This window comes from Mizuhopecten yessoensis, unplaced genomic scaffold (assembly GCF_002113885.1).
Source record: "Mizuhopecten yessoensis strain PY_sf001 unplaced genomic scaffold, ASM211388v2 scaffold2795, whole genome shotgun sequence".
NCBI lineage: Eukaryota > Metazoa > Mollusca > Bivalvia > Pectinida > Pectinidae > Mizuhopecten > Mizuhopecten yessoensis.
This window is the reverse complement of record NW_018404723.1, coordinates 1-27,956: the sequence shown is the minus strand read 5'-3', so window position 1 is coordinate 27,956 and position 27,956 is coordinate 1. Positions and strand designations below refer to the sequence as shown.

The following is a 27,956-nucleotide window of genomic DNA, read 5'->3' as shown; positions in this document are numbered from 1 at the left end:
CTTCCGGAAATGTCAGCCCCCTCAACACACTTCCCAAATGTACAGAAAATTCGTGATGTTGTTCGAAATGAACTCGCCACGCTTTTGTTGTCGGTAAGTAAAGTATTTTAATTATAGTTTTGACATCATTATACTCAAATCACATACGTATACTCAGTTGTTTCCATGATATTTATATTCTGCTCCAGGGTGGACAAGTGGCTGAGTGGGAATTATATATATATATATATATATGTGTGTACATATATATGCCCAAACTCATCATAGTCTGATCCACGAAATCTTGTGACTGTCATGTGGTCTGGTTTATCTGGCTAATCTACAGGCAGTGTTCCTGTTGATTTCTTCCTTAATTCCTAGTAAATGTATGAACATCCTTTCCAAAACATTATGTTGTCATTCAAAGATATAGCAAATATAAGAGTCAATTTTTTTCCCAGATGAACTTCTGTAATTTTTGAGTAAGCAATGGGTTCTGTCCCCATTGTTGGACATACTGAAGTCCTAAAAATGGTAGTAATTATTCCCTGCATTTGGGGTTATCACAACAACTGGCTTACCCTTTGTCAGTATAATGTGACTTGGTGAAATACTGAGCACTATCAGTATACTGATCTGCACTATTGCAAGGAGGCAAATATATCAACATACCCTGCTCTAGCAAACACAAGCACACATACATTACATGTCCTTTAATGACATTAGCTGTTGATAGCCTAGGACATGTATACATTAAAACCAATCTGCAATTATTTAGCTAATGGCGTAATGGTATCAATTATACATTGTATATAAGCGTGTACTATATAACTTCATGTAAAGGGACACATACTGGGCAAGTAATTGGGTGATTAAAAAATGACATCATGATTAACTGCTTACCTGTTCATATGAATATTCTGATTAACATGTTTTCCAGTTTAAAGGAAAGAAGGATTTGGTGCTGGAATCTGACCTAATGAAACCACTGGATCGCATAGCAGGAGCTTCTCTTTTAAAGGTATATTATGCAATATAAATAATTTGATGTCATAAAGTGTTTTAGTGATCTAATGCAATTAAAACAATTTCGAAGAATAGATGATTAAACATAAATGTAGAAAAAATAATTTGTCTTATCAAGTGTCTTATAATTATCATCCTTCCTTTTCTGTCTTACATCTGTTTGTAAGACCCCAAGTCCTTTCTAACCCACCCCTATTCCCCATCAGGTGCCAGCGTGATTGTAAGATCCTAAGTCCTTTCTAACCCACCCCTTCTCCCTATCAGGTGCCAGCGTGATTGTAAGACCCTAAGTCCTGTCTAACCCAGCTCTACCATCAGGTGCCAGTGTGATTATAAGACCACAAGTCCTTTCTAACCAACCCCTACTCCCCATCAGGTGCCAGCTGTGTGATTGTAAGACCACAAGTCTTTTCTAACCCACCCCTTTTCCCCATCAGGTGCCAGCTTGATTGTAAGACCCCAAGTCCTTTCTTACCCACCCCTACTCCCCATCAGGTGCCAGCGTGATTGTAATACCCTGAGTCCTTTCTAACCCACCCCTACTCCCCATCAGGTGCCAGCTGTGTGATTGTAAGACCACAAGTCTTTTCTAACCCACCCCTTTTCCCCCATCAGGTGCCAGCTGTGTGATTGTAAGACCACAAGTCTTTTCTAACCCACCCCTTTTCCCCATCAGGTGCCAGCTTGATTGTAAGACCCCAAGTCCTTTCTTACCCACCCCTACTCCCCATCAGGTGCCAGCGTGATTGTAATACCCTGAGTCCTTTCTAACCCACCCCTACTCCCCATCAGGTGCCAGCTGTGTGATTGTAAGACCACAAGTCTTTTCTAACCCACCCCTTTTCCCCCATCAGGTGCCAGCTGTGTGATTGTAAGACCACAAGTCTTTTCTAACCCACCCCTTTTCCCCATCAGGTGCCAGCTTGATTGTAAGACCCCAAGTCCTTTCTTACCCACCCCTACTCCCCATCAGGTGCCAGCGTGATTGTAATACCCTGAGTCCTTTCTAACCCACCCCTACTCCCCATCAGGTGCCAGCTGTGTGATTGTAAGACCACAAGTCTTTTCTAACCCACCCCTTTTCCCCCATCAGGTGCCAGCTGTGTGATTGTAAGACCACAAGTCTTTTCTAACCCACCCCTTTTCCCCATCAGGTGCCAGCTTGATTGTAAGACCCCAAGTCCTTTCTTACCCACCCCTACTCCCCATCAGGTGCCAGCGTGATTGTAATACCCTGAGTCCTTTCTAACCCACCCCTACTCCCCATCAGGTGCCAGCTGTGTGATTGTAAGACCACAAGTCTTTTCTAACCCACCCCTTTTCCCCCATCAGGTGCCAGCTGTGTGATTGTAAGACCACAAGTCTTTTCTAACCCACCCCTTTTCCCCATCAGGTGCCAGCTTGATTGTAAGACCCCAAGTCCTTTCTTACCCACCCCTACTCCCCATCAGGTGCCAGCGTGATTGTAATACCCTGAGTCCTTTCTAACCCACCCCTACTCCCCATCAGGTGCCAGCTGTGTGATTGTAAGACCACAAGTCTTTTCTAACCCACCCCTTTTCCCCCATCAGGTGCCAGCTGTGTGATTGTAAGACCACAAGTCTTTTCTAACCCACCCCTTTTCCCCATCAGGTGCCAGCTTGATTGTAAGACCCCAAGTCCTTTCTTACCCACCCCTACTCCCCATCAGGTGCCAGCGTGATTGTAATACCCTGAGTCCTTTCTAACCCACCCCTACTCCCCATCAGGTGCCAGCTGTGTGATTGTAAGACCACAAGTCTTTTCTAACCCACCCCTTTTCCCCCATCAGGTGCCAGCTGTGTGATTGTAAGACCACAAGTCTTTTCTAACCCACCCCTTTTCCCCATCAGGTGCCAGCTTGATTGTAAGACCCCAAGTCCTTTCTTACCCACCCCTACTCCCCATCAGGTGCCAGCGTGATTGTAATACCCTGAGTCCTTTCTAACCCACCCCTACTCCCCATCAGGTGCCAGCTGTGTGATTGTAAGACCACAAGTCTTTTCTAACCCACCCCTTTTCCCCCATCAGGTGCCAGCTGTGTGATTGTAAGACCACAAGTCTTTTCTAACCCACCCCTTTTCCCCATCAGGTGCCAGCTTGATTGTAAGACCCCAAGTCCTTTCTTACCCACCCCTACTCCCCATCAGGTGCCAGCGTGATTGTAATACCCTGAGTCCTTTCTAACCCACCCCTACTCCCCATCAGGTGCCAGCTGTGTGATTGTAAGACCACAAGTCTTTTCTAACCCACCCCTTTTCCCCCATCAGGTGCCAGCTGTGTGATTGTAAGACCACAAGTCTTTTCTAACCCACCCCTTTTCCCCATCAGGTGCCAGCTTGATTGTAAGACCCCAAGTCCTTTCTTACCCACCCCTACTCCCCATCAGGTGCCAGCGTGATTGTAATACCCTGAGTCCTTTCTAACCCACCCCTACTCCCCATCAGGTGCCAGCTGTGTGATTGTAAGACCACAAGTCTTTTCTAACCCACCCCTTTTCCCCCATCAGGTGCCAGCTGTGTGATTGTAAGACCACAAGTCTTTTCTAACCCACCCCTTTTCCCCATCAGGTGCCAGCTTGATTGTAAGACCCCAAGTCCTTTCTTACCCACCCCTACTCCCCATCAGGTGCCAGCGTGATTGTAATACCCTGAGTCCTTTCTANGTGATTGTTAGACCCAAAGTCCTGTCTAACCTACCCCTACTCCCCATCAGGTGCCAGCGTGATTGTAATACCCAAGGTCCTTTCTAACCCACCCCTACTCCCCTTCAGGTGCCAGCTGTGTGATTGTAAGACCCCCAAGTCCTATCTAACCTATCCCTACTCCCCATCAGGTGCCAGCGTGATTGTAATACCCAAGGTCCTTTCTAACCCACCCCTACTCCCCTTCAGGTGCCAGCTGTGTGATTGTAAGACCCCCAAGTCCTTTCTAACGCACCCCTACTCCCCTTCAGGTGCCAGCTGTGTGATTGTAAGACCCCAAGTCCTTTCTAACCCACCCCTACTCCCCTTCAGGTGCCAGCTTGATTGTAAGACCCCAAGTCCTTTCTAACCCACCCCTACTCCCCATCAGGTGCCAGCTTGATTGTAAGACCCCAAGTCCTTTCTTACCCACCCCTACTCCCCATCAGGTGCCAGCGTGATTGTTAGACCAAAAGTCCTGTCTAACCTACCCCTACTCCCCATCAGGTGCCAGCGTGATTGTTAGACCAAAAGTCCTGTCTAACCTACCCCTACCCCCCATCAGGTGCCAGCGTGATTGTTAGACCAAAAGTCCTGTCTAACCTACCCCTCCTCCCCATCAGGTGCCAGCTGTGTGATTGAAAGACCCCAAGTCCTTTCTAACCCACCCCTACTCCCCATCAGGTGCCAGATTGATTGTAAGACCCCAAGTCCTTTTTAACCCACCCCTACTCCCCATCAGGTGCCAGCTTGATTGTAATACCCAAAGTCCTTTCTAACCCACCCCTACTCCCCATCAGGTGCCAGCGTGATTGTTAGACCAAAAGTCCTGTCTAACCTACCCCTACTCCCCTTCAGGTGCCAGCGTGATTGTAATACCCCAAGTCCTTTCTAACCCACCCCTCCTCCCCTTCAGGTGCCAGCTGTGTGATTGTAAGACCACAAGTCTTTTCTAACCCACCCCTTTTCCCCATCAGGTGCCAGCTTGATTGTAAGACCCCAAGTCCTTTCTAACCCACCCCTACTCCCCATTTTCTAAAACAAAGAACTTACACGTTATATGATTTTTTTCATCATTTCTTTACTTTAAGCAACATGGAGTTGACAAGATTTTTAAACTGGATCCCTCACAGAAATCTATACAGGGATGTGACCAGTGAGTATAGTCTCCTGTCTCTAACCCTCATTAACCCCCTTCTTACATTTCCTAAGACAACATTTCAAAACAATTAAATTAAAACGCAGAGAATTAAAAGAACAAATCGCACATCAAAACATTTTGGAATCTTATGTTTACAACAAAAATTGCATAACCCAAAATGAAAAGAAAAAGTACCATCATATTATAAACATATTATTTCCATTATCACATTAAAGAATTATTTGTTCAGGTCATTTTCAACAGATGCATCCTATACAATACATAACACTGTATTTTTCAGAAATTAAGTTACTCAAAGTTTGAGTATTTATAAATATGTTGTTATAATGAGCAGCATCAAAATTAGGGATGATACCTCGACAAGGGAAGTAACTCTTAAGTCAGAAATCTCATTTTGTTACTTCATCTGCTATATAGAAGAGAGAATAGTTTAAAGCTTTCAAGTAAACTCCTTTTCTTGATTACATCTAATCCAGTACAATACTCTCTATGTTTTGACTTCCAGACGTATTTACCTGGTGAGACCAAGAATGCGGACCATGAAGCTGATAGCAGATCACATAAGTGGAGAAAAAAACCATGGGACAGAGAGGAAGTACAAAATTATCATGGTTCCCAGAAAGGTAACTGTAATACAGAGGAATCACTGACAACTAAAGTTATCATACAATATCATAATGTAGAAGTGATCATATGATGTAGGACTCCCTCACACACATCCAATAATTTTTGTGACAAAAAAAAAAGTTTGTCCCTACAGCTACATGTGTGTGAGATGATTCTGTGTGTTCCTACAGCTACATGTGTGTGAGATGATTCTGTTTGTTCCTACTGAAACATGTGTGTGAGATGTTTCTGTTTGTTCTTACAGCTACATTTGTGTGAGATGATTCTGTTTGTTCCTACGGCTACATGTGTGTGAGATGATTCTGTTTGTTACTACAGCTACATGTGTGTGAGATGATTCTGTTTTTTCCTACAGCTACATGTGTGTGAGATGATTCTGTTTGTTCCTACGGCTACATGTGTGTGAGATGATTCTGTTTGTTACTACAGCTACATGTGTGTGAGATGATTCTGTGTGTTCCTACAGCTACACGTGTGTGAGATGATTCTGTTTGTTCCTACGGCTACATGTGTGTGAGATGATTCTGTTTGTTACTACAGCTACATGTGTGTGAGATGATTCTGTATGTTCTTACAGCTACATTTGTGTGAGATGTTTCTGTTTGTTCCTACAGCTACATGTGTGTGAGATGATTCTGTTTGTTCCTACAGCGACATGTGTGTGAGTTGACTCTGTTTGTTCCTACAGCTACATGTGTGTGAGATGACTCTGTTTGTTCCTACAGCTACATGTGTGTGAGATGATTCTGTTTGTTCTTACAGCTACATTTGTGTGAGATGATTCTGTTTGTTCCTACAGCTACATGTGTGTGAGATGATTCTGGAACATGAGGGTGTGTTTGGAGACGTGACCCTAGATGAACTTCCACTTGACCTCATTCCTCTGGACCGTGACATCCTGTCGCTGGAGCTCTCAGAATTCTTCAAAACGTTCTACTTGGTAATACATCATTATAGTAGAAGTGCTATTCACAAAAGTTTTATGCTAAAAAAACCAGGTAAAACATTTAAGTGTTAGAGAAGTATTGTAAGCTTACCATATCATTACCATGTGTCTTACAAAATATTATTAGATACATAAAAAAAAATTGGCTTAAAAGGAAATTATTCTTCACACATATTTTCAGTGTAAAGAATTGGCTTGAAACTAAGTTATTTTTCTTACCGATTTTCAATCTAAATGCTATATTGATTTAAATACTATAATGGTGTGTTTTTTTTTTTTAAATTACTCCTCGGTGGGCAAAAAGAAAAACCGAAATTGTGTTTGCTTTATGTCTTCCATATGTCCAAAAGGTTTTTAAGCCAACTGTAATGTTTATTTTTACATTTTTTTCTGTAAGCACCATTGAAGTCTGCATCCTAGCTGTGTTTTATCTTGTGTACAAAACTTCCATACATAATTTATGCAGTGGGCTTCCTTTTGTAAGTCATTGACCATAGCTAGGTGTGCCCTAGATGCTGGGGATGGCGATACAGCAGCGACTTGTTCTGTTGAGACCTCTCTGGGAATGTTAGTCTCTGTTGTTCTGTTGGTGGGATGCTTGTCGTAGGGCACACCTTTCATCAAGGTCTCCTCTGCCAAACACTGGAGTTTTACTTTTCCCAATCTGAGCTGGCAGCAGACGACACCACACTGTGTTAAGTAGATGTTTGCTGTATCCTCCCAGCATTCAGTGTCATTGACCATCTCTTTCATCCAACAATCCTCTTTCTGGAGGCAAGTGCACTGTAGAGGATATCTTTGCGTTTGTGTCCTTCCTCCATCCAATGGATGAGGCCAAGCCAGCACATCCTGTGTTTTCTGAGCAGCAAGTTGGGAGGACAGTCTGAGTCAGCGCATCAGTGTTAGACACTTTATCTCTTCTCTCCTCTGATAATATAAGCAAGCGCAGCCTTTTTAACTGTAGTTTGGGGTAGGTTGACCAGGATTTAGTGCTGTAAAGCAGAGTGCCAATGACACAAACACTCTACACTGCCATCTTGGTTTTGACAGTAAGGTTGGTGTTCTCCCAAGACATGTGTCATAAGTCAAGTCTGCCAGACATGTGTCATAAGTCAAGTCTGCAAGACATATGTCATAAATCAAGTCTCCCAGACATATGTCATATGTCAAGTCTCCCAGACACGTCATAAGTCAAGTCTGCCAGACATGTGTCATAAGGCAAGTCTCCCAGACATGTGTCATAAGTCAAGTCTCCTAGACATGCGTCATAAGTCAAGTCTCCCATACATGTGTCCTAAGATAAGTCTCCCAGACATGTGTCATAAGATAAGTCTCCCAGACATGTGTCATAAGTCAAGTCTCCCAGACATGTGTCATAAGTCAAGTCTCTCAGACATGTGTCATAAGTCAAGTCTCCCAGACATGTGTCATAAGACAAGCCTCCCAGACATGTGTCATAAGTCAAGTCTCCCAGACATGTGTCATAAGTCAAGTCTCCCAGACATGTGTCATAAGTCAAGTCTCTCAGACATGTGTCATAAGTCAAGTCTCCCAGACATGTGTCATAAGACAAGTCTCCCAGACATGTGTCATAAGTCAAGTCTCTCAGACATGTGTCATAAGTCAAGTCTCCCAGACATGTGTCATAAGACAAGTCTCCCAGACATGTGTCATAAGTCAAGTCTCCCAGACATGTGTCATAAGTCAAGTCTCCCAGACATGTGTCATAAGTCAAGTCTCCCAGACATGTGTCATAAGTCAAGTCTCCCAGACATGTGTCATAAGTCAAGTCTCCCAGACATGTGTCATAAGTCAAGTCTCCCAGACATGTGTCATAAGTCAAGTCTCCCAGACATGTGTCATAAGTCAAGTCTCCCAGACATGTGTCATAAGTCAAGTCTCCCAGACATGTGTCATAAGTCAAGTCTCCCAGACATGTGTCATAAGTCAAGTCTCCCAGACATGTGTCATAAGTCAAGTCTCCCAGACATGTGTCATAAGTCAAGTCTCCCAGACATGTGTCATAAGTCAAGTCTCCCAGACATGTGTCATAAGTCAAGTCTCCCAGACATGTGTCATAAGTCAAGTCTCTCAGACATGTGTCATAAGTCAAGTCTCTCAGACATGTGTCATAAGACAAGTCTCCCAGACATGTGTCATAAGACAAGTCTCCCAGACATGTGTCATAAGTCAAGTCTCCCAGACATGTGTCATAAGTCAAGTCTCCCAGACATGTGTCATAAGTCAAGTCTCCCAGACATGTGTCATAAGTCAAGTCTCCCAGACATGTGTCATAAGTCAAGTCTCCCAGACATGTGTCATAAGTCAAGTCTCCCAGACATGTGTCATAAGTCAAGTCTCCCAGACATGTGTCATAAGTCAAGTCTCCCAGACATGTGTCATAAGTCAAGTCTCCCAGACATGTGTCATAAGTCAAGTCTCCCAGACATGTGTCATAAGTCAAGTCTCCCAGACATGTGTCATAAGTCAAGTCTCCCAGACATGTGTCATAAGTCAAGTCTCCCAGACATGTGTCATAAGTCAAGTCTCCCAGACATGTGTCATAAGTCAAGTCTCCCAGACATGTGTCATAAGTCAAGTCTCCCAGACATGTGTCATAAGTCAAGTCTCCCAGACATGTGTCATAAGTCAAGTCTCCCAGACATGTGTCATAAGTCAAGTCTCCCAGACATGTGTCATAAGTCAAGTCTCCCAGACATGTGTCATAAGTCAAGTCTCTCAGACATGTGTCATAAGTCAAGTCTCCCAGACATGTGTCATAAGACAAGTCTCCCAGACATGTGTCATAAGTCAAGTCTCCCAGACATGTGTCATAAGTCAAGTCTCCCAGACATGTGTCATAAGTCAAGTCTCCCAGACATGTGTCATAAGTCAAGTCTCCCAGACATGTGTCATAAGTCAAGTCTCCCAGACATGTGTCATAAGTCAAGTCTCCCAGACATGTGTCATAAGTCAAGTCTCCCAGACATGTGTCATAAGTCAAGTCTCCCAGACATGTGTCATAAGTCAAGTCTCCCAGACATGTGTCATAAGTCAAGTCTCCCAGACATGTGTCATAAGTCAAGTCTCCCAGACATGTGTCATAAGTCAAGTCTCCCAGACATGTGTCATAAGTCAAGTCTCCCAGACATGTGTCATAAGTCAAGTCTCCCAGACATGTGTCATAAGTCAAGTCTCCCAGACATGTGTCATAAGTCAAGTCTCCCAGACATGTGTCATAAGTCAAGTCTCCCAGACATGTGTCATAAGTCAAGTCTCCCAGACATGTGTCATAAGTCAAGTCTCTCAGACATGTGTCATAAGTCAAGTCTCCCAGACATGTGTCATAAGACAAGTCTCCCAGACATGTGTCATAAGTCAAGTCTCCCAGACATGTGTCATAAGTCAAGTCTCCCAGACATGTGTCATAAGTCAAGTCTCCCAGACATGTGTCATAAGTCAAGTCTCCCAGACATGTGTCATAAGTCAAGTCTCCCAGACATGTGTCATAAGTCAAGTCTCCCAGACATGTGTCATAAGTCAAGTCTCCCAGACATGTGTCATAAGTCAAGTCTCCCAGACATGTGTCATAAGTCAAGTCTCCCAGACATGTGTCATAAGTCAAGTCTCTCAGACATGTGTCATAAGTCAAGTCTCCCAGACATGTGTCATAAGACAAGTCTCCCAGACATGTGTCATAAGTCAAGTCTCCCAGACATGTGTCATAAGTCAAGTCTCCCAGACATGTGTCATAAGTCAAGTCTCCCAGACATGTGTCATAAGTCAAGTCTCCCAGACATGTGTCATAAGTCAAGTCTCCCAGACATGTGTCATAAGTCAAGTCTCCCAGACATGTGTCATAAGTCAAGTCTCCCAGACATGTGTCATAAGTCAAGTCTCCCAGACATGTGTCATAAGTCAAGTCTCCCAGACATGTGTCATAAGTCAAGTCTCCCAGACATGTGTCATAAGTCAAGTCTCCCAGACATGTGTCATAAGTCAAGTCTCCCAGACATGTGTCATAAGTCAAGTCTCCCAGACATGTGTCATAAGTCAAGTCTCCCAGACATGTGTCATAAGTCAAGTCTCCCAGACATGTGTCATAAGTCAAGTCTCCCAGACATGTGTCATAAGTCAAGTCTCCCAGACATGTGTCATAAGTCAAGTCTCCCAGACATGTGTCATAAGTCAAGTCTCTCAGACATGTGTCATAAGTCAAGTCTCCCAGACATGTGTCATAAGACAAGTCTCCCAGACATGTGTCATAAGTCAAGTCTCCCAGACATGTGTCATAAGTCAAGTCTCCCAGACATGTGTCATAAGTCAAGTCTCCCAGACATGTGTCATAAGTCAAGTCTCCCAGACATGTGTCATAAGTCAAGTCTCCCAGACATGTGTCATAAGTCAAGTCTCCCAGACATGTGTCATAAGTCAAGTCTCCCAGACATGTGTCATAAGTCAAGTCTCCCAGACATGTGTCATAAGTCAAGTCTCCCAGACATGTGTCATAAGTCAAGTCTCCCAGACATGTGTCATAAGTCAAGTCTCCCAGACATGTGTCATAAGTCAAGTCTCCCAGACATGTGTCATAAGTCAAGTCTCCCAGACATGTGTCATAAGTCAAGTCTCCCAGACATGTGTCATAAGTCAAGTCTCCCAGACATGTGTCATAAGTCAAGTCTCCCAGACATGTGTCATAAGTCAAGTCTCCCAGACATGTGTCATAAAACAAGTCTCCCAGACATGTGTCATAAGTCAAGTCTCTCAGACATGTGTCATAAGTCAAGTCTCCCAGACATGTGTCATAAGACAAGTCTCCCAGACATGTGTCATAAGTAAAGTCTCCCAGACATGTGTCATAAATCAAGTCTCTCAGACATGTGTCATAAGTCAAGTCTCCCAGACATGTGTCATAAGACAAGTCTCCTAGACATGTGTCATAAGTCAAGCAAAGTTGGATGCTGCATTTTCAATGCATTTGTCAACTTTCACTTATATCAAGGGAGAGATCATTGCTGATGGAGGAACCAAGATACACATGTACGTTAAGTAGTCAACAGCTTCCAGGATGTATGCAAATCAATTGTGAGATTTCCATGTTTAAAAGGGGAAAAACAGGAGATTGTTGTTTTGATGCTTGAAACCAGGAGACATTATATGTATGTTTGGTGAGGTTGATAGTGTGACTTGTGCTCCTGCTGCACTTCTGCTGGAGCTGAGAGGGAGTGGAGATAATGTCAACTGTAGGCTTTTTCGTGGTGAAAGCCACACTGAGATTCGGGGTCCTCCTGTTCGGCAGGCCTATGGAGCAGGAACAGTATATGACACACACAAAGAGCTTCTCTTGATCCTGAGGAGGGATACATTCCTGTAGTTATTGCAATCACTTATGTCTCCCTGGTTCTGTGACAGGGTGACAAATCTGGAGTCTTGTATGTCTTATGGCACCTCCCCTTCCTTTCAGCACTGATAGAGGAAATCAAACAAGGGATAAAGGAATGTACTGAATTTTAGTACAAACTTCTACAATATATGTTTCTAACAACCATTTTGTTCTGAATATGTGAAATGTAAATTGGCCTGAGAATTTTCTCTGTAGGTTTAATAATATCATTGCTAATTCAAGTTGATTTAATTTCAGATAACAAGATTCAATGAAATCAGTCTGGGTGATTGCGATATCTTTAATTTTTCCAGGAGAATGACCATGTGTGGCTTCACACTGTATCCAAGTCTTTGATAGGACTTCAGGCTCTCATTGGGATGATACCAAATATCTATTGCATAGGTCGGGGGTCAAAGGTAGGTGTGCTATCAAATCTCAAGGCCAAAGGTACTTGGTAGGTCATAGTTACGGGGTCAAAGGTTGGTGTGCTATCAAATCTCAAGGCCAAAGGTACTTGGTAGGTACCTTGGTAGGTCATAGTAAGGGGGTCAAGGTTGGTGTACTATCAAAAATCAAGGTCAAAAGTACTGTGTAGGTGAGACATGATTTTTTGCCTTTACTTAGCTGAGATTGAGAGCCATCAAATGTTATCTTATAAATGATCTTTACCTTTATTCAAAGCTACAGGGGTCAAATATGTTGAATCTTCTGAACAACTATACGGCCTGTATTCATTATATATGATCTGAAGCTTGCTGGGATGGAGAACTACGTATACACTGTTACTACATAATTATGTACTTCAATTTTCTCTATTGTCTTTTATTATAATGCACAGATGACCATTAATGTCCTGTGCCTCGTGATAAAAATTCAGTATTGTTTTGCAAGAAAGAGTGTTCTTATAACTGCCACTTACTTCAGAGCCTTTTGAGTTACATTATTGGTCAGATGTCACTATAAATTAGACTCAAAATGTATAAGATATGAAAGGGTATCCTTGATAGCTTATTGATATTGGCTACATAGCCAAGGTCTGTGATAAATGTTGTCAAGTTTGTATAGAACAGACGTTTTATTTAAATAGTGAGGTAATTAACATGTTGTAAATAGTGTACATTTTATCATCCTTGACCCTATGTGAGGTAATTAACATGTTGTAAATAGTGTACATTTTATCATCCTTGACCCTATGTGAGGTAATTAACATGTTGTAAATAGTGTACATTTTATCATCCTTGACCCAATGCATATGTTAGACGAGCCTTTGACTCAATATGTCATCAAGTGGAAATAAAGACTATTATTATTATTATTATTATTAATATATATGTTTATAGAAATTGATTTTAATAGTGAAATTTACATAGGAAATGGACATATTGTGCATACCTTTGATAAAGTATGTTCCATTTTCTAACACTGTACATATGGACAGAAACTTACATTAGACAATTGGTCATGAAAACAAATGTTTTTTATAGATGGTTTATGATCTCATGAATTCCATCCTTGGAGAAAAACTTGCCGGAACAGATTACAGTCGGAATGAAATAGGCAACCTGATTCTCATAGACAGAGGTAAGCAACTACAGTTCTCTTACTTTTGTACAGGTGTAATGCATGTTTAAGATTCATCTCCCTAGGATTGAAACTCTGCTGTCTCACTCACAAGATGAGAGATTATATTAATGTTGCTGTATAACAATAAAGCTCAGTCTCTATCATTAACTACTGTAAAGGATGTACATTTACCTCAATAATGAATTATATACACTAAGTCAGAACAAAGTGTGAAGATCGACAGAATAGAGAAATTATTTTGGGATTTTCTAATTACGTGTAGTGAGGTAATTCTAAGAATATGCATGTTTAAAATGTTTTATTGTCAAATCCTGTTACCTATAGATTACATTGCTGTATGATTTTTGCATGTCAGTTGGCAAACTTATCACGTTAAACAAATCCCTGCATGGCATGACATGTGATTTGTTGAATAATAATAATAATAATTTGAAGTTCTTAAATACCGCTTTTTCACAACCTAGTTCGTAGGTCGTCTCAATTGTTCACAAACTATTATCCGTGGTTATAGGGCCTTTGCAACCAGCCATTATCATTCTAAACTCACTTGGGAGCATACTGCCGGAGCTGCCATTTCGATGATCACAGTTAGCATTCAACAATTCTGAGAACTGAATCGTGTACTCATTTACATCAAAGTAGACTGGAACAAGCGGAGTAAAGTATCTTGCTGAAAGATACAGCACATTGTCGTGCCGTGACTCAAACCCGCAACCCTTCAGTCACAATCCCGGCGTCCTACCAATAGACTTCCATGCCTCCCTTCAGTCATGACACCGGCGTCCTACCACTGGACTACTGTGCCTCCCTTCAGTCACGACCCCGGCGTCCTACCACTAGACTTCCGTGCCTCCCTTCAGTCACAACCCCGGCGTCCTACCAATAAACTTCCATGCCTCTCATTCAGTCACGACCCCGGCGTCCTACCACTAGACTTCCGTGCCTCCCTTCAGTCACGACCCCGGCGTCCTACCAATAGACTTCCGTGCCTCCCTTCAGTCACAACCCTGGCGTCCTACCAATAGACTACCATGCCTCCCTTCAGTCACGACCCCCGCGTCCTACCAATAGACTACCGTGCCTCCCTTCAGTCACAACCCCGGCATCCTACCAATAGACTTCCGTGCCTCCCTTTAGTCACAACCCCAGCGTCCTACCAATAGACTTCCGTGCCTCTCTTCAGTCACAACCCCGGTGTCCTACCAATAGACTTCCGTGCCTCCCTTCAGTCACAACCCCGGCGTCCTACAATTAGACTACCATGCCTCCCTTCAGTCACAACCCCGGCGTCCTACCAATAGACTACCGTGCCTCCCTTCAGTCACAGCCCCGGCGTCCTACCATTAGACTTCTGTGCCTCCCATCAGTCATGACCCCGGCGTCCTACCACTAGACTACCGTGCCTCCGTTCAGTAATGAGCCTGGCTTCCTACTACTAGACTACTGTGCCTCCCATCAGTCATGAGCCTTGGCTCCTCCCACTAGACTTCCGTGCCTCCCTTCGGTCATGCGCCCGGCGTCCTACTACTAGACTACCGTGCCTCCCTTCAGTCATGAGCCTGGCGTCCTACCACTAGACTTCCGTGCCTCCCTTCGGTCATGAGCCCGGCGTCCTACTACTAGACTACCGTGCCTCCATTCAGTAATGATCCTGGCGTCCTACCACTAGACTACCGTGCCTCCCTTCAGTCATGAGCCTGGCGTCCTACCACTAGACTTCCGTGCCTCCCTTCAGTCATGAGCCTGGCTTCCTACCACAGACTACCGTGCCTCCCATCAGTCATGAGCCTGGCTTCCTACCACTAGACTACCGTGCCTCCCATCAGTCATGAGCCTGGCGTCCTACCACTAGACTACCGTGCCTCCCATCAGTCATGAGCCCGGCGTCCTACCACTAGACTACCGTGCCTCCCATCAGTCATGAGCCTGGCGTCCTACCACTAGACTACCGTGCCTCTTACGTATACTTACCCTATAATATTGAGATAAAGCAGGTCTAACAAGCCATGTTTCTAAGTATATATGGCCTATAGGTATATCACAGAATGTTGATCATGTTCTATTTATAGATGTGGATTATGTGACCCCCCTCTGCTCACAGCTGACCTATGAGGGCTTACTGGATGAAGCGTTTGGTATCAACAGTGGTAAGAATGTCTTTCATATAGATCCATTAATTATTAGACCTGGTTATTTTTAAGAATGTTACAACAACACATAATTTAATGATATTATATATGAGACCTATTTTGATATCAGAAAATGAAAGCACTTAATTCATTGTGATGCTTTCCTTTGTTTTTTTCTTCAAAATTCAATATTTTACAAAACGAAGTAAATCGTATGATAAATAGAATCTCAAAATTGTTCCCATTCCCTCTGAGTTGTTCCGATACCTTCTAAATTTGGTTAAACTTGGTTTTTTATGACATGAGTATTTGTATGAGCTTCCCAGTGTACATAAACTTTAAATTACAAGACTTAGTTTAATAAGTACTGTATAGAATACAATCTCTGAGATCGATGATGGTACCCTGAACAAATTCAACCCAAAAAAATAATTTGAAACATCTGATGAAATTATTCTTAATCAGCTACCATTTACAATGTATGATGTATAATTGTAAAATATTTATATTCCATGCTAGCAGTGAACACTAATATGCCCATATCACATTTTTATATACCAGGTAGACTTTTATATATGGTATTTAAATGATCACTTCACTATTGGAACAATAGACATGACTTCCGATGAACAATTTGGTCTGGGTAAATATTATTAGTGTAAGATAATTTTCAATGATAACATGAGAAGGCTACTGAATTTATTTCTGCTTCATTTGAGACTGTTGTAACTTGTCCTAATATTTTCATATTAGTTCAGCAAAGATTCCATCAAATGAAAACTTTATTGCAGACTTTTTTCATAAATCTCTCTAGAAATTGGAAGTCAGCAGGTAAGGGATAATAAGTAACCAGATTGTATCAGATTTAACACTCAGTCTTTTTCATTAGCAAGTTTTGTTTTAATTCAGTTGTATGGTTATAACAGGTTATGTCGAGTTTGGCTTGGACGTGACCGGTAAAGAACAGTCGGTCAAACTAATGCTGAGCAGTGAGGATGAGGTAAACCATCCCAACAGTACCACAAACATTGTGTGATATTTAGAGTAATATCAATTATATCATGTACCCGGCTGTGATGTGATGTTTGTTGTTGTTAATCATATCATTTTTAGCTCACCTGGTCCGAAGGATCAAGTGTGCTGATACCGTGGTGCGGCAATCCAGCGTCCGTCAGGCGTCCATCGTCCGGCGTCAATATTTTACTTTAAACAACTTCTTATTAATAACTAAAAGGCTGTGGATGTTGATATTTGGCCAGTTGTATGCTAGGATAAAGGGCTACCAAGTTTGTTCAAATTAATGACCTTGAATTATATTCAAGGTCACAGGGGTCAAATATGTTTAAAATCTTTTTAAACAACTTCTTCTGATGAATAACCATGAGGCCCAGAATGTTGATATTTGGCCATTAGCATGCTTAGATCAAGGGCTACCAAGTTTGCTAAAATGAATAACCTTGACTTATATTCAAGGTCACAGGAGTAAACTATATAAAAATCTTTAAGCAACCTTTTCTGAATAACCAAAAGGTGCAGGACGATGATATCTGGCCAGTAGCATGCTAGGATAAAAGGCTACCAAGTTTATTTAAATGATTGACCTTCACTCATATTCAAGGTCACAGGGGTCAAATATGTTTAAAACTTCAAAGGGGCTGGTCGGGGGGAAAAAAGTCAAAATAAATGGGTCTAAATGCGTTCTCTGGTCTTCCAAAAGTTATACCACGGCAATATGATGGTCGAGTTCTGCTTGCAATGTCCAGTTTTGACCACTGAACTCTCGGGGAATCTATTTATATATGTCACGTGGTTGTTTCGAAAGTGAGGCAGTGAAGATAACAACAATAGCACGCCGTCATGTGCCATGTTGGACTCAACTAGCGGACAAGACAGCAATACTATACGTAAATAATTGTTTTCAAAGGTCCTGTATAGTATTCCTACCTATATGTTGTTGTTATATAAAACGGTATTGATACCTCATGCCTCTCATGACTTTTGCATGCATCTTTTTCTTTCCCCGCGATGTTTACATTTGGCCTTGTTGATGACGCGTGTGCGGTAAAATTACATCACTGATCTGGATCAGTTGGGAGTTTTAGACTGTCAGGTGACGATTTAGGATTTCTTTAATATAATTATAATTTTTACTCTTAGGGAGTGAATTTCAGCAAAATTTGAATCGGTATATTTCATAAGAAGGTATTTTAAACATGTGTATGCNTGTTGATATTTGGTAAGTAGCGTGCTTGAATAAAGGACTATCAAGCTTTTTCCATTTAAATGACCTTGACCCACTTTCAAAGTGACATTAAGTCAAATATGTTTAAACAATTAGATTACCTAATCTCAATAAACAAAAGGTCTAGGGTGGTGATATTTTGTTAGTTACATGCTGAGATAAAGGGCTATAAAGTTTGTTCAACCTAATGACCTTGTTCATCTTTCAAGGTCACAGAGGTCAAATGTTTTAAAACTTTTAACAGATTCTTTTGAATGACTTATAGTTGTAAATACTGATATTCTGCCTGTAGCTTTATTTTAGATCGCTTTTAAGGTTACAAGTGTGAGATTAATACCAGGTGAGAGATGCAGGCCTATTGGGCCTCTTATTGTGAATACATGTACATGTGTCTACTGTTTCACATGTATACTTCAAACAGTTATGCATGTCATTTACAATACTCAGTTTTCAAACTTAAATTGTTCATTTACAAGTTATTGATCTCACATCAAGTTGATTAAGATCTTGCAATAGTTAATAAAATTGCTAAAAAAGACAGATTACTGACTGGAACATTTCATACTTATGTGTGCTTTAATTTGCTCTTTCATGTTCTGTTTTGATTTCCAGATATTTGAAGAAGTAAGAAACCGCCATTTTTCCCATGTTTTTTCCTACCTGAGCAACAAGGCAAAATCGCTGCAGTCTGATTTTGATGTGAGTACTTCTTAAAGAAAGGACTATGCATGGTTTGGGCCTGTTTTGGCCCACAAATGCATCAAAATTCAAAACCTTTAAATGAACTTTGAAATTACGGTTTCTTTAATTTCGAATACTTCCTAAATACTATTATGAAAATATTTATTTATATTTCTAATTATTGTTGCCATGGTAACAAGTTTAGATTTGCATAAATTAGAAAAAAATGATTGCATAGTTTTTCTCCTAGAAACTATAGAGCGCATGCTTGAACAAATTTAATATCAAAGGATAATGTGTAGGCACCTGTAATACATCTTTAGGAGAAATATAAAGTTTGTTCAAGAGTGCGCTCTATATATGGTAGCTAAGAGAAAAACTAGGTTAAAACCTGTCAAAATTGACTGAATAATCAAATTTCAATAATTCATGCAAATATGACCTGGTTACCATGGCAGCCAAAATATTTACATAATAGTAGTGGGGAAGTATTCAAAATTTAAGAAACATTCGTTTGAAAGTTCTATTGCAGATTTTTTATTTTGATGGATTTGGGGGCCAAAAAAGGCCAAAAACCATACATAGTCCTTTCCCACTGTAATTGAAAACAAGTTCATTTGTTAAAACCTTATTTAAAGCCCCATTTCTGCATATTTCAAATTTCGCATATTAAAGGGAAATGCAAAATGTTTTTAAGGCGAAGTTGAAGAAGACAGATATTTAGTTAAACTGCACTTACATGTATAACTATTAATTTGACTATTGACAGATATTTAGTTAAACTGCACTTATATGTATTAATATTAATTTGACTATTGACAGATATTTAGTTAAACTGGACTTACATGTATAAATATTAATTTGACTATTAACAGATATTTAGTTAAACTGCACTTACATGTAGAAATATTAATTTGACTATTGACAGATATTTAGTTAAACTGCAATTACATGTATTAATATTAATTTGACTATTGACAGATATTTAGTTAAACTGCACTTACATGTAGAAATATTAATTTGACTATTGACAGATATTTAGTTAAACTGCAATTACATGTATTAATATTAATTTGACTATTGACAGATATTTAGTTAAACTGCACTTATATGTATTAATATTAATTTGACTATTGACAGATATTTAGTTAAACTGCAATTGCATGTATTAATATTAATTTGACTATTGACAGATATTTAGTTAAACTGGACTTACATGTATAAATATTAATTTGACTATTAACAGATATTTAGTTAAACTGCACTTACATGTATAACTATTAATGTGACTATTGACAGATATTTAGTTAAACTGCACTTATATGTATTAATATTAATTTGACTATTGACAGATATTTAGTTAAACTGGACTTACATGTATAAATATTAATTTGACTATTAACAGATATTTAGTTAAACTGCACTTACATGTATAAATATTAATTTGACTATTGACAGATATTTAGTTAAACTGCAATTACATGTATTAATATTAATTTGACTATTGACGGATATTTAGTTAAACTGCACTTACATGTATAAATATTAATTTGACTATTAACAGATATTTAGTTAAACTGCACTTACATGTAGAAATATTAATTTGACTATTGACAGATATTTAGTTAAACTGCACTTACATGTAGAAATATTAATTTGACTATTGACAGATATTTAGTTAAACTGCACTTATATGTATTAATATTAATTTGACTATTGACAGATATTTAGTTAAACTGGACTTACATGTATAAATATTAATTTGACTATTAACAGATATTTAGTTAAACTGCACTTACATGTATAAATATTAATTTGACTATTGACAGATATTTAGTTAAACTGGACTTACATGTATAAATATTAATTTGACTATTAACAGATATTTAGTTAAACTGCACTTACATGTAGAAATATTAATTTGACTATTGACAGATATTTAGTTAAACTGCACTTACATGTATAAATATTAATTTGACTATTGAACATATGAAGGGTGATGCTAACCAGAAAACAGACCAAGCTTGAACTGATGTTGACAGAAACTAACCTAGCGCATAACAATGTGTCCTGAAATAATATGAGATCTTTTCAAGATGTCAATGGGTAATACAGGAGAATTCCATTTAAGGGGTTTTAGATGGGGTAAATACAAGGCTTTTATGGAGGATTTTGACCATGAACTCCTTGGCATGGAATTTTCCTATTCTACATCCCAGGGCATGGTAAAGTATTTTGTCTTATCTCATTTGCCAGAACTAACTCAGATCTCAGAAACTATGAAAATCGTTTTGATTAGCTACCATTAGGAAATTGTCAACTTCTTCCTTGAGTGTTTGGACAAATAATATGTGGGTAGTGATATTAAGCATATTATTATCCTAATTTGCTGATGCCAAATTCTAGTTTAATTTATGAGCAAAAGTCAATCCGATGGAATTAACCAGTTAATAAAATGTTTTAGTTTTCAATTTCAGCACATTGGCAATTTCAGCCTTCTTCCAGTAGAATTTTCCCACCAATGTTCCTCCGTTGTGACGTTACCCACAGGTGTAATATTGTAGTGAATTTCCTATCCCTATTTCTAGCTTGACAGCTCTATCATGTGACGTTACCCACAGGTGTAATATTGTAGTGAATTTCCTATCCCTATTTCTAGCTTGACAGTTCTATCATGCACACAAATAACAATGAGTGAAAAAGCAGTCTGAAACAAAAAATGTTGGTTATCATATTTTATTGGGATTTTCTTGTCATCAAATCATTATCAAGAGAATATTGCACATACTGTAGACAATTAAATATTATATATCAAAACAACAACAAAGAACAGGAAAACATGAACTTCCTACAAGCACTGAATGATATTTTGTATGTAATTTGAAACAAATTGCTTAATTCTTCACTTAACATTAATAATAATAATAAATAATAGATAATATACAACATTTTTATAGCGCCTTATATAATTTGTAAAATTACTCTAAAGCGCTTTACAACATATGGATAATAGTAATGGTTATAATTGTGAAAACAAAAAACAAAGGCTTACAATCACTTATACATTTAAGCAAGCAATGTGCACATAATTGAACAAATAAAAGAGTGGTATTTACATAACGTCTTTGCAAAGATTCTAAAATGCAGATGTGAAGAGGTGAGTTTTGATGTCCCTCTTGAACTTGGCCAGGGTATTTGACTTTCTAATTTTAGATGATAAGCTATTCCACAATGTAGCTGAAACCCTCATTAAGTAGCCTTTTACCCATTAAATTAATCATTCAATTTAAACCATGTGATCTGTTATCTGTTTCAGAAACGACACACACTGAAATCTGTCGGTGACATGAAGAATTATGTGGCTAACGAGTTAAAAAATCTGAAAAATCAGAAGGCAGTTTTAGCACATCGTAAGTTAAAGGAGGACTGAGAGAATTTTACTTTGTATGACTACAAAGCTGTTGCTCCATTTAATGTTGTTAAATTGTACTCTGAAACACATGAGGATCAATAGCATTCATGTGTGACAAACATGTTCTCAAAACATCAACTGAGAAGAAAAAATGAGCCTTGATTGCCCTGAACATTTGACAACAAAAAAGAAAATATGAAAATGAATTTAAAATGTGGGAAACATAAATGTAATCAATTTCATTCCTTTTCCTGTACATTGTTATTTGGGTTACAGATATTGGGGCATGTGAAGTGATACTTGGTAAGAAGACAAAAGGAGACTTCCAGGAGATTCTACAAGCAGAACACTGTAAGAGACAACTTGTCTGTAGTGATCTGTTTCACCCACATGTTGTTTGTTACTCTTTTATCTCATCTTATTCTCTGTCAGTTGGTAGAACCAAAATAACACTTTTAGATATCAGAGTGGTAAATGTAGTCACTGTGATGACTGCAGCTGGGAGGTAAGTCACAGTAAAAAGTAGAGGAAGGGAGATAATCATATGGCCAAAACTTTTAGGGTTTGAAGAATAACTAAATGCTCTTAATATAACATTTATTGATAAACATGCACATCTACTTGGTGTTATTAATCACAAGTAATCTATAGTAGGATAGATAGTGAAATTATTTGATAATAAAACAGCTATATTATTTATAAAAAGTCATGTGACTCAATACTTTTATTATATGGTAGCAGAATTTGGGAGAATGATAAAGAAACATTATATGGTTCAAAACACATTTAGTGTCACTTACTATAATAATAATATGTGTATTGTGTACTACTGTATTCCGGGAAATTTTTGTCAAATCAAATTTTTCGCCTTTCGACGGTAAAATCCGTTTCTCCCAATATCAAACTCCCCACACACATTTACTTACCATGTGTATTAAGCTGTTTATATTACAAAAACATTTGCTCCAATGATAAATTCACCCTGATTTCAGAGGGCGAAAAAGGTGAAAATTAAAAAGCAACAAAAACTCCCTGGTATTGATAAATGGATGTATTTTGATGTTACCTTCGTACACTCTTTTTACAGCCATGCTGGAGGGTTCTGGGTTGAAGGACAACATCAATTACATAGAGGAACTCATTAACAAACAGGTAAGTCTCATACGGAAGGGTTCTGACAACCTGCTGGTATTGCTTTGGGTGGAGGGTGATATCTGAGTGACAAACAAATTTGAGTGGCAGAGACAGTGGAGTGATATGTAGACATTTGGGAAATGATGTTCAGCACAGCTGGATATAAACTATTCTTTTGTCTTTACTGTCCGTCTTTATATCTTTGGATTAACAGTAATTTCTGTCACAGTTTTGAATGAAAAGACCAACAAACTAAGTACCCAGCAAACTTTAGATGCTAAAGACAAAAAGGTCAACACCACAAAAGCATTACATATCAAAATCAGGTTTTAAAAACATTTAATCACATTTGTCCTTAAAATGTGGTTAATTCATATAAATTACTAAAGAAAATCACAAAAATTGTCACTTTGCTTAATGACTTAATCACTTAGAGTTCATCCCAAGGTGCTGCACGGATTTCAATTTTACATGGTACGCATAAAAGTTACATTTAGGGGATATGAATAAAGTATATTTTCCCCACTTAATGGAGTTATTCTCCTTAGATTAAAACATTGTTCACACTACTTCTCCCAAAACACTGCACCAATTTATAACTGATAGTCTGTGTATTGAGCCTCTAAATTAAGTCTGTGTATTGAGCCACTGAATTAAGGCTGTGTATTGAGCCACTGAATTAAGTCTGTGTATTAATTGAGCCACTGAATTAAGTCTGTGTATTGAGCCTCTAACTTAAGTCTGTGTATTGAGCCACTGAATTAAGTCTATGTATTAACTGATCCACTGAATTAAGTCTGTTAATTGAGCCACTGAATCAAGTCTGTGTATTGAGCCACTGAATTAAGTCTGTGTCTTGAGCCACTGAATTAAGTCTGTGTATTGAGCCTCTAAATTAAGTCTGTGTATTGAGCCACTGAATTAAGTCTATGTATTAACTGAGCCACTGAATTAAGTCTGTTAATTGAGCCACTGAATTAAGTCTGTGTATTGAGCCACTGAATTAAGTCTGTGTATTGAGCCACTGAATTAAGTCTGCGTATTGAGCCTCTAAATTAAGTCTGCGTATTGAGCCACTGAATTAAGTCTGTGGATTGAGCCACTGAATTAAGTCTGGGGATTGAGCCACTGAATTAAGTCTGTGCATTGAGCCACTGAATTAAGTCTGGGTATTGAGCCACTGAATTAAGTCTGGGTATTGAGCCACTGAATTAAGTCTGGGTATTGAGCCACTGAATTAAGTCTGGGGATTGAGCCACTGAATTAAGTCTGTGTATTGAGCCACTGAATTAAGTCTGTGTATTGAGCCTCTGAATTAAACAGAGATGTCAGGGTTTACTTTGTTTTACAGCATAACATTACTCAGACCTTGAGACTTCTGTGTCTGTTGTCAATGACACAAGACGGAATCCCCAGTAAGGAGTTTAAGTCACTCAAGACACAGTTTTTACATGTAAGTATTAGTTAAGTTTAACCCACTGCCTTATTTGTTACCTACAAGTACTACCAGAGGGGACTACAGGTTTTCACTCGTTCTGTCAATCCATAAAATTGTCTGGGCCATATATTATCATATATATACTCGATCACCAACAAGTGTTTAAATCTATACGTGAGATTATATATTTCAGACATATTTCTAATGGAAAAAAAATCCTTCATTAATTGGTAAAATGTTTGAGTAATTTAATTAAGTTAATGGAATTTATAGCAGCTATTGTTTTTCGTATCTAAATTAATAAACAGTCCAACTTCTATAAATCGAACTTGGAAGATTTGAATTTCTGGATATGTTAAACTTATAGCAAAGTCTGGAAAGGTTTTCCTTATATAACTCTCCTGAAATTTTTTATGATTAAAATGTTAATGAGTCAAATTTCGCTCTGTTTCGAACTACAATTAAGGTTTGATAGGTTGTAAATTATTACAGCTAATAAATTGAAGTAAAACAATAACCTGTATAAGAACATTACAATATCCCAGGGTCATTTTAACTCTAAAACATGCAGTGTATGAATACATGAAACATATTTTCTAATTGTATTAAATAAATTTTCATAGATTTCAAATTATTTTTACTCCTCTCTGGAGGAACCCCAGTGGGGACTATTAATTTTGGTTTCAGTCCCAGATTTTGACCTCTGTTGGGCATGGGCTGTTAAGTGTGTGCTTCTGTCGGAATATACCAGGTGCTAATTACAAGCTCTTGGATAACTCAGATATCAATTTCCTTTTTAAACAGGAATAGCATAAAACCTAAAGACATTCCAAATTTCACAAGGGAATTACATATAACCTAAAGATGTTCCGAGTATGAATGAGGCACCTTTGAGGTTCCTGAAGGGGTAAACTGTCGTATTATAAATTGCTATTGATTGATTTAGATATTTAATGTCTGACCAACCACTACCGTTAATATTTGCATATAGTGCATACTTTTTTAAGGAAAAATGAAGTNGCATGGGCTGTTAAGTGTGTGCTTCTGTCGGAATATACCAGGTGCTAATTACAAGCTCTTGGATAACTCAGATATCAATTTCCTTTTTAAACAGGAATAGCATAAAACCTAAAGACATTCCAAATTTCACAAGGGAATTACATATAACCTAAAGATGTTCCGAGTATGAATGAGGCACCTTTGAGGTTCCTGAAGGGGTAAACTGTCGTATTATAAATTGCTATTGATTGATTTAGATATTTAATGTCTGACCAACCACTACCGTTAATATTTGCATATAGTGCATACTTTTTTAAGGAAAAATGAAGTGTCAAGAAAGGGGTGTACACGATACTCAAGAACAGCCCAAAACCAGTTCTTGGTCGCGACCATTTATCGTAAATTTTTCGAGGATTTTCGGAAATGTTTTGAAATATGCTCGCAGCAATAAACTGCTAAATTTCGTTGAATAATCGCTGATTGCATTGCCAATTTAACAATTACAAAAAGTTGCAAGTTGAAGTCATATTATACGATAGAATCAGATAGATAAACTCGAGTAAAGCAGGCCCAACTTTTCGGGACGTTATGTTGTGAATTTGTCACTCTGGGGTTAAAATGTTGTTCTTGGGTAAAATCATGCTGAACTCTTCAATCTTGACAGTAGGAATGTGTCAAAACGACTTTGGTAAAGTAGCGAAGTTAGCAAGTGGGTAAAATGGCGAAGTTAGCAAGTTTGTGTACCGCAAAGAGTCAAGGTCGCGAGATACTATTAACCAGCAGGAATTTACAAGATGACATCCATGCAAATTGAAACGATAATGATAAAAGTTTGAGTTTGAAAAATAAATATTAACAGGTTCAAAACAGCCAAATACATTCCGATCTTTTCTTTTCAAAGGAGAATTGCTGAAATCACAATTGTTTGGTGTTCTTCATGCCTCGCGAATTCGGCTGTTGGCGGTCCTCGTCTGACCTGTTTGAGTGACTGCCTTTTAGCGTATTACACTCTGCCGATATTGATGATCGATTCAGTCGGATTTGCAGACGATCAGAAAACTACTTGGAAAAGTTTATTTCATAACAAAAAATAGTAGAAGATTTATCCGTATATAAGATTGAATCTTTTCTTAAAGTTATTGTTGTGAAAACAACATTGTTATATTCCAATTACCTGTTCTGCCAATGCCAGGTGACCGTGTCAGCGCGCAGATCTCCCCATATTCGAGGTGTCGGTCAACGCTTACGTTATATTTGCAACATGCTTTCTTATTAATTCCATGTGTTGGCATGACTACCTGAACAGCATGTATGTATTTACATCTGGTCATTGTTTACCATTTTGATTGACAGGTGGAAATATATCTGTTGTAGCTTGGTCAATGATTTATCGGAAAATGATCATACAGAATGATGGGGTGACTGTCATTCTGACATATTTCTAGTTTTAACAGTTACATTTGGTCTTATGCAGTATTAACACAATCCCAAACATGCTTGATGTTCAACATTCGTGAGTCAAAGTTTCGATGTTTCCTGATAGTCCCGCAAAATTCGAAACATTGAAGTTTAACTATAACATCATTTAATAAGTTTTCCTTCCTATTCTTACTTCTTGTTTCAATACTACTCTGTTTAGGTGTTAATTGTACACTTCCTGTTGTGTTTTACTTCCTGTACTGGTATGAACACACAATGGTGTTTTATTACAGAGTTATGGGTATGAGCATATGTTAACCTGCTATAACCTGAAGCGTCTGGGGATACTGACGGATCAAGAGCCTCAGGCCCTGCCTCTCAACAAAGTCACGGCCGGAGTACAGGCAGCTATCGGCAAGAGGGGTTCCTACAAAAGTCTCTGTAAACGACTGGCATTGGTAAATACACATGAGGCAACAAATAAATATACCATAGGTATATGCAATATTGAAAAGGGAATTTAAATAAGAGAGGCTTTTAAATATGGTTTGTTATGATTACAACAAATTCAAAGGGCCCGAAAAATATTATTGTACTGGCATAATTTACATATTATATAATGGAAGATCTTGAATACATGCTCACTGTAATCATATGTTACGTCTACATGATGTTATCTGACATGCTGGCCATTTCACATACAACATCAGTATACATTGTATATAGATTATCACATTGTGTTTTCAGTGTTTGTTTTGAGAACAATTTTCCTATCACATGAAATGAATGAAGTGGCCTACATGATAAACTGTTTATCATCTTTATATTACTACCTTTTTTATTTCTCCATTCATAAAAAGTCAACTAACACTGTATTTTTCAAATGACTTCTAGCTATATAGGTTCAGTGATCGATCCATGGTCTGTGACAAACGTAGATCCATGGTCTGTGCCATNACAAACATAGATCCATAGTCTGTGCCAAACGTAGATCCATGGTCTATGACAAACGTAGATCTATGGTCTGTGCCAAACGTAGATCCATCGTCTGTGCCAAACGTAGATCCATGGTCTGTGACAAACGTAGATCC

The 27,956-nt window shown here is 38.9% G+C and overlaps 1 protein-coding gene across 1 annotated transcript; it reads left to right on the top strand.

Moving 5' to 3' along the window:
* LOC110446558 (vacuolar protein sorting-associated protein 33B-like) lies at positions 1–27,389 on the top strand. The gene is made up of 15 exons (XM_021491761.1): positions 1–93; positions 920–1,000; positions 4,798–4,862; positions 5,374–5,491; positions 6,295–6,435; positions 12,139–12,243; positions 13,312–13,408; positions 15,481–15,558; positions 16,467–16,540; positions 18,395–18,481; positions 21,780–21,873; positions 22,152–22,226; positions 22,963–23,027; positions 24,361–24,462; positions 27,159–27,389. The coding sequence occupies exons 1-15, from the start codon at positions 10–12 to the stop codon at positions 27,387–27,389; spliced, it is 1,497 nt and encodes a 498-aa protein (XP_021347436.1). The 5' UTR covers positions 1–9.
* The last annotated feature ends 567 nt before the right edge of the window (positions 27,390–27,956 follow it).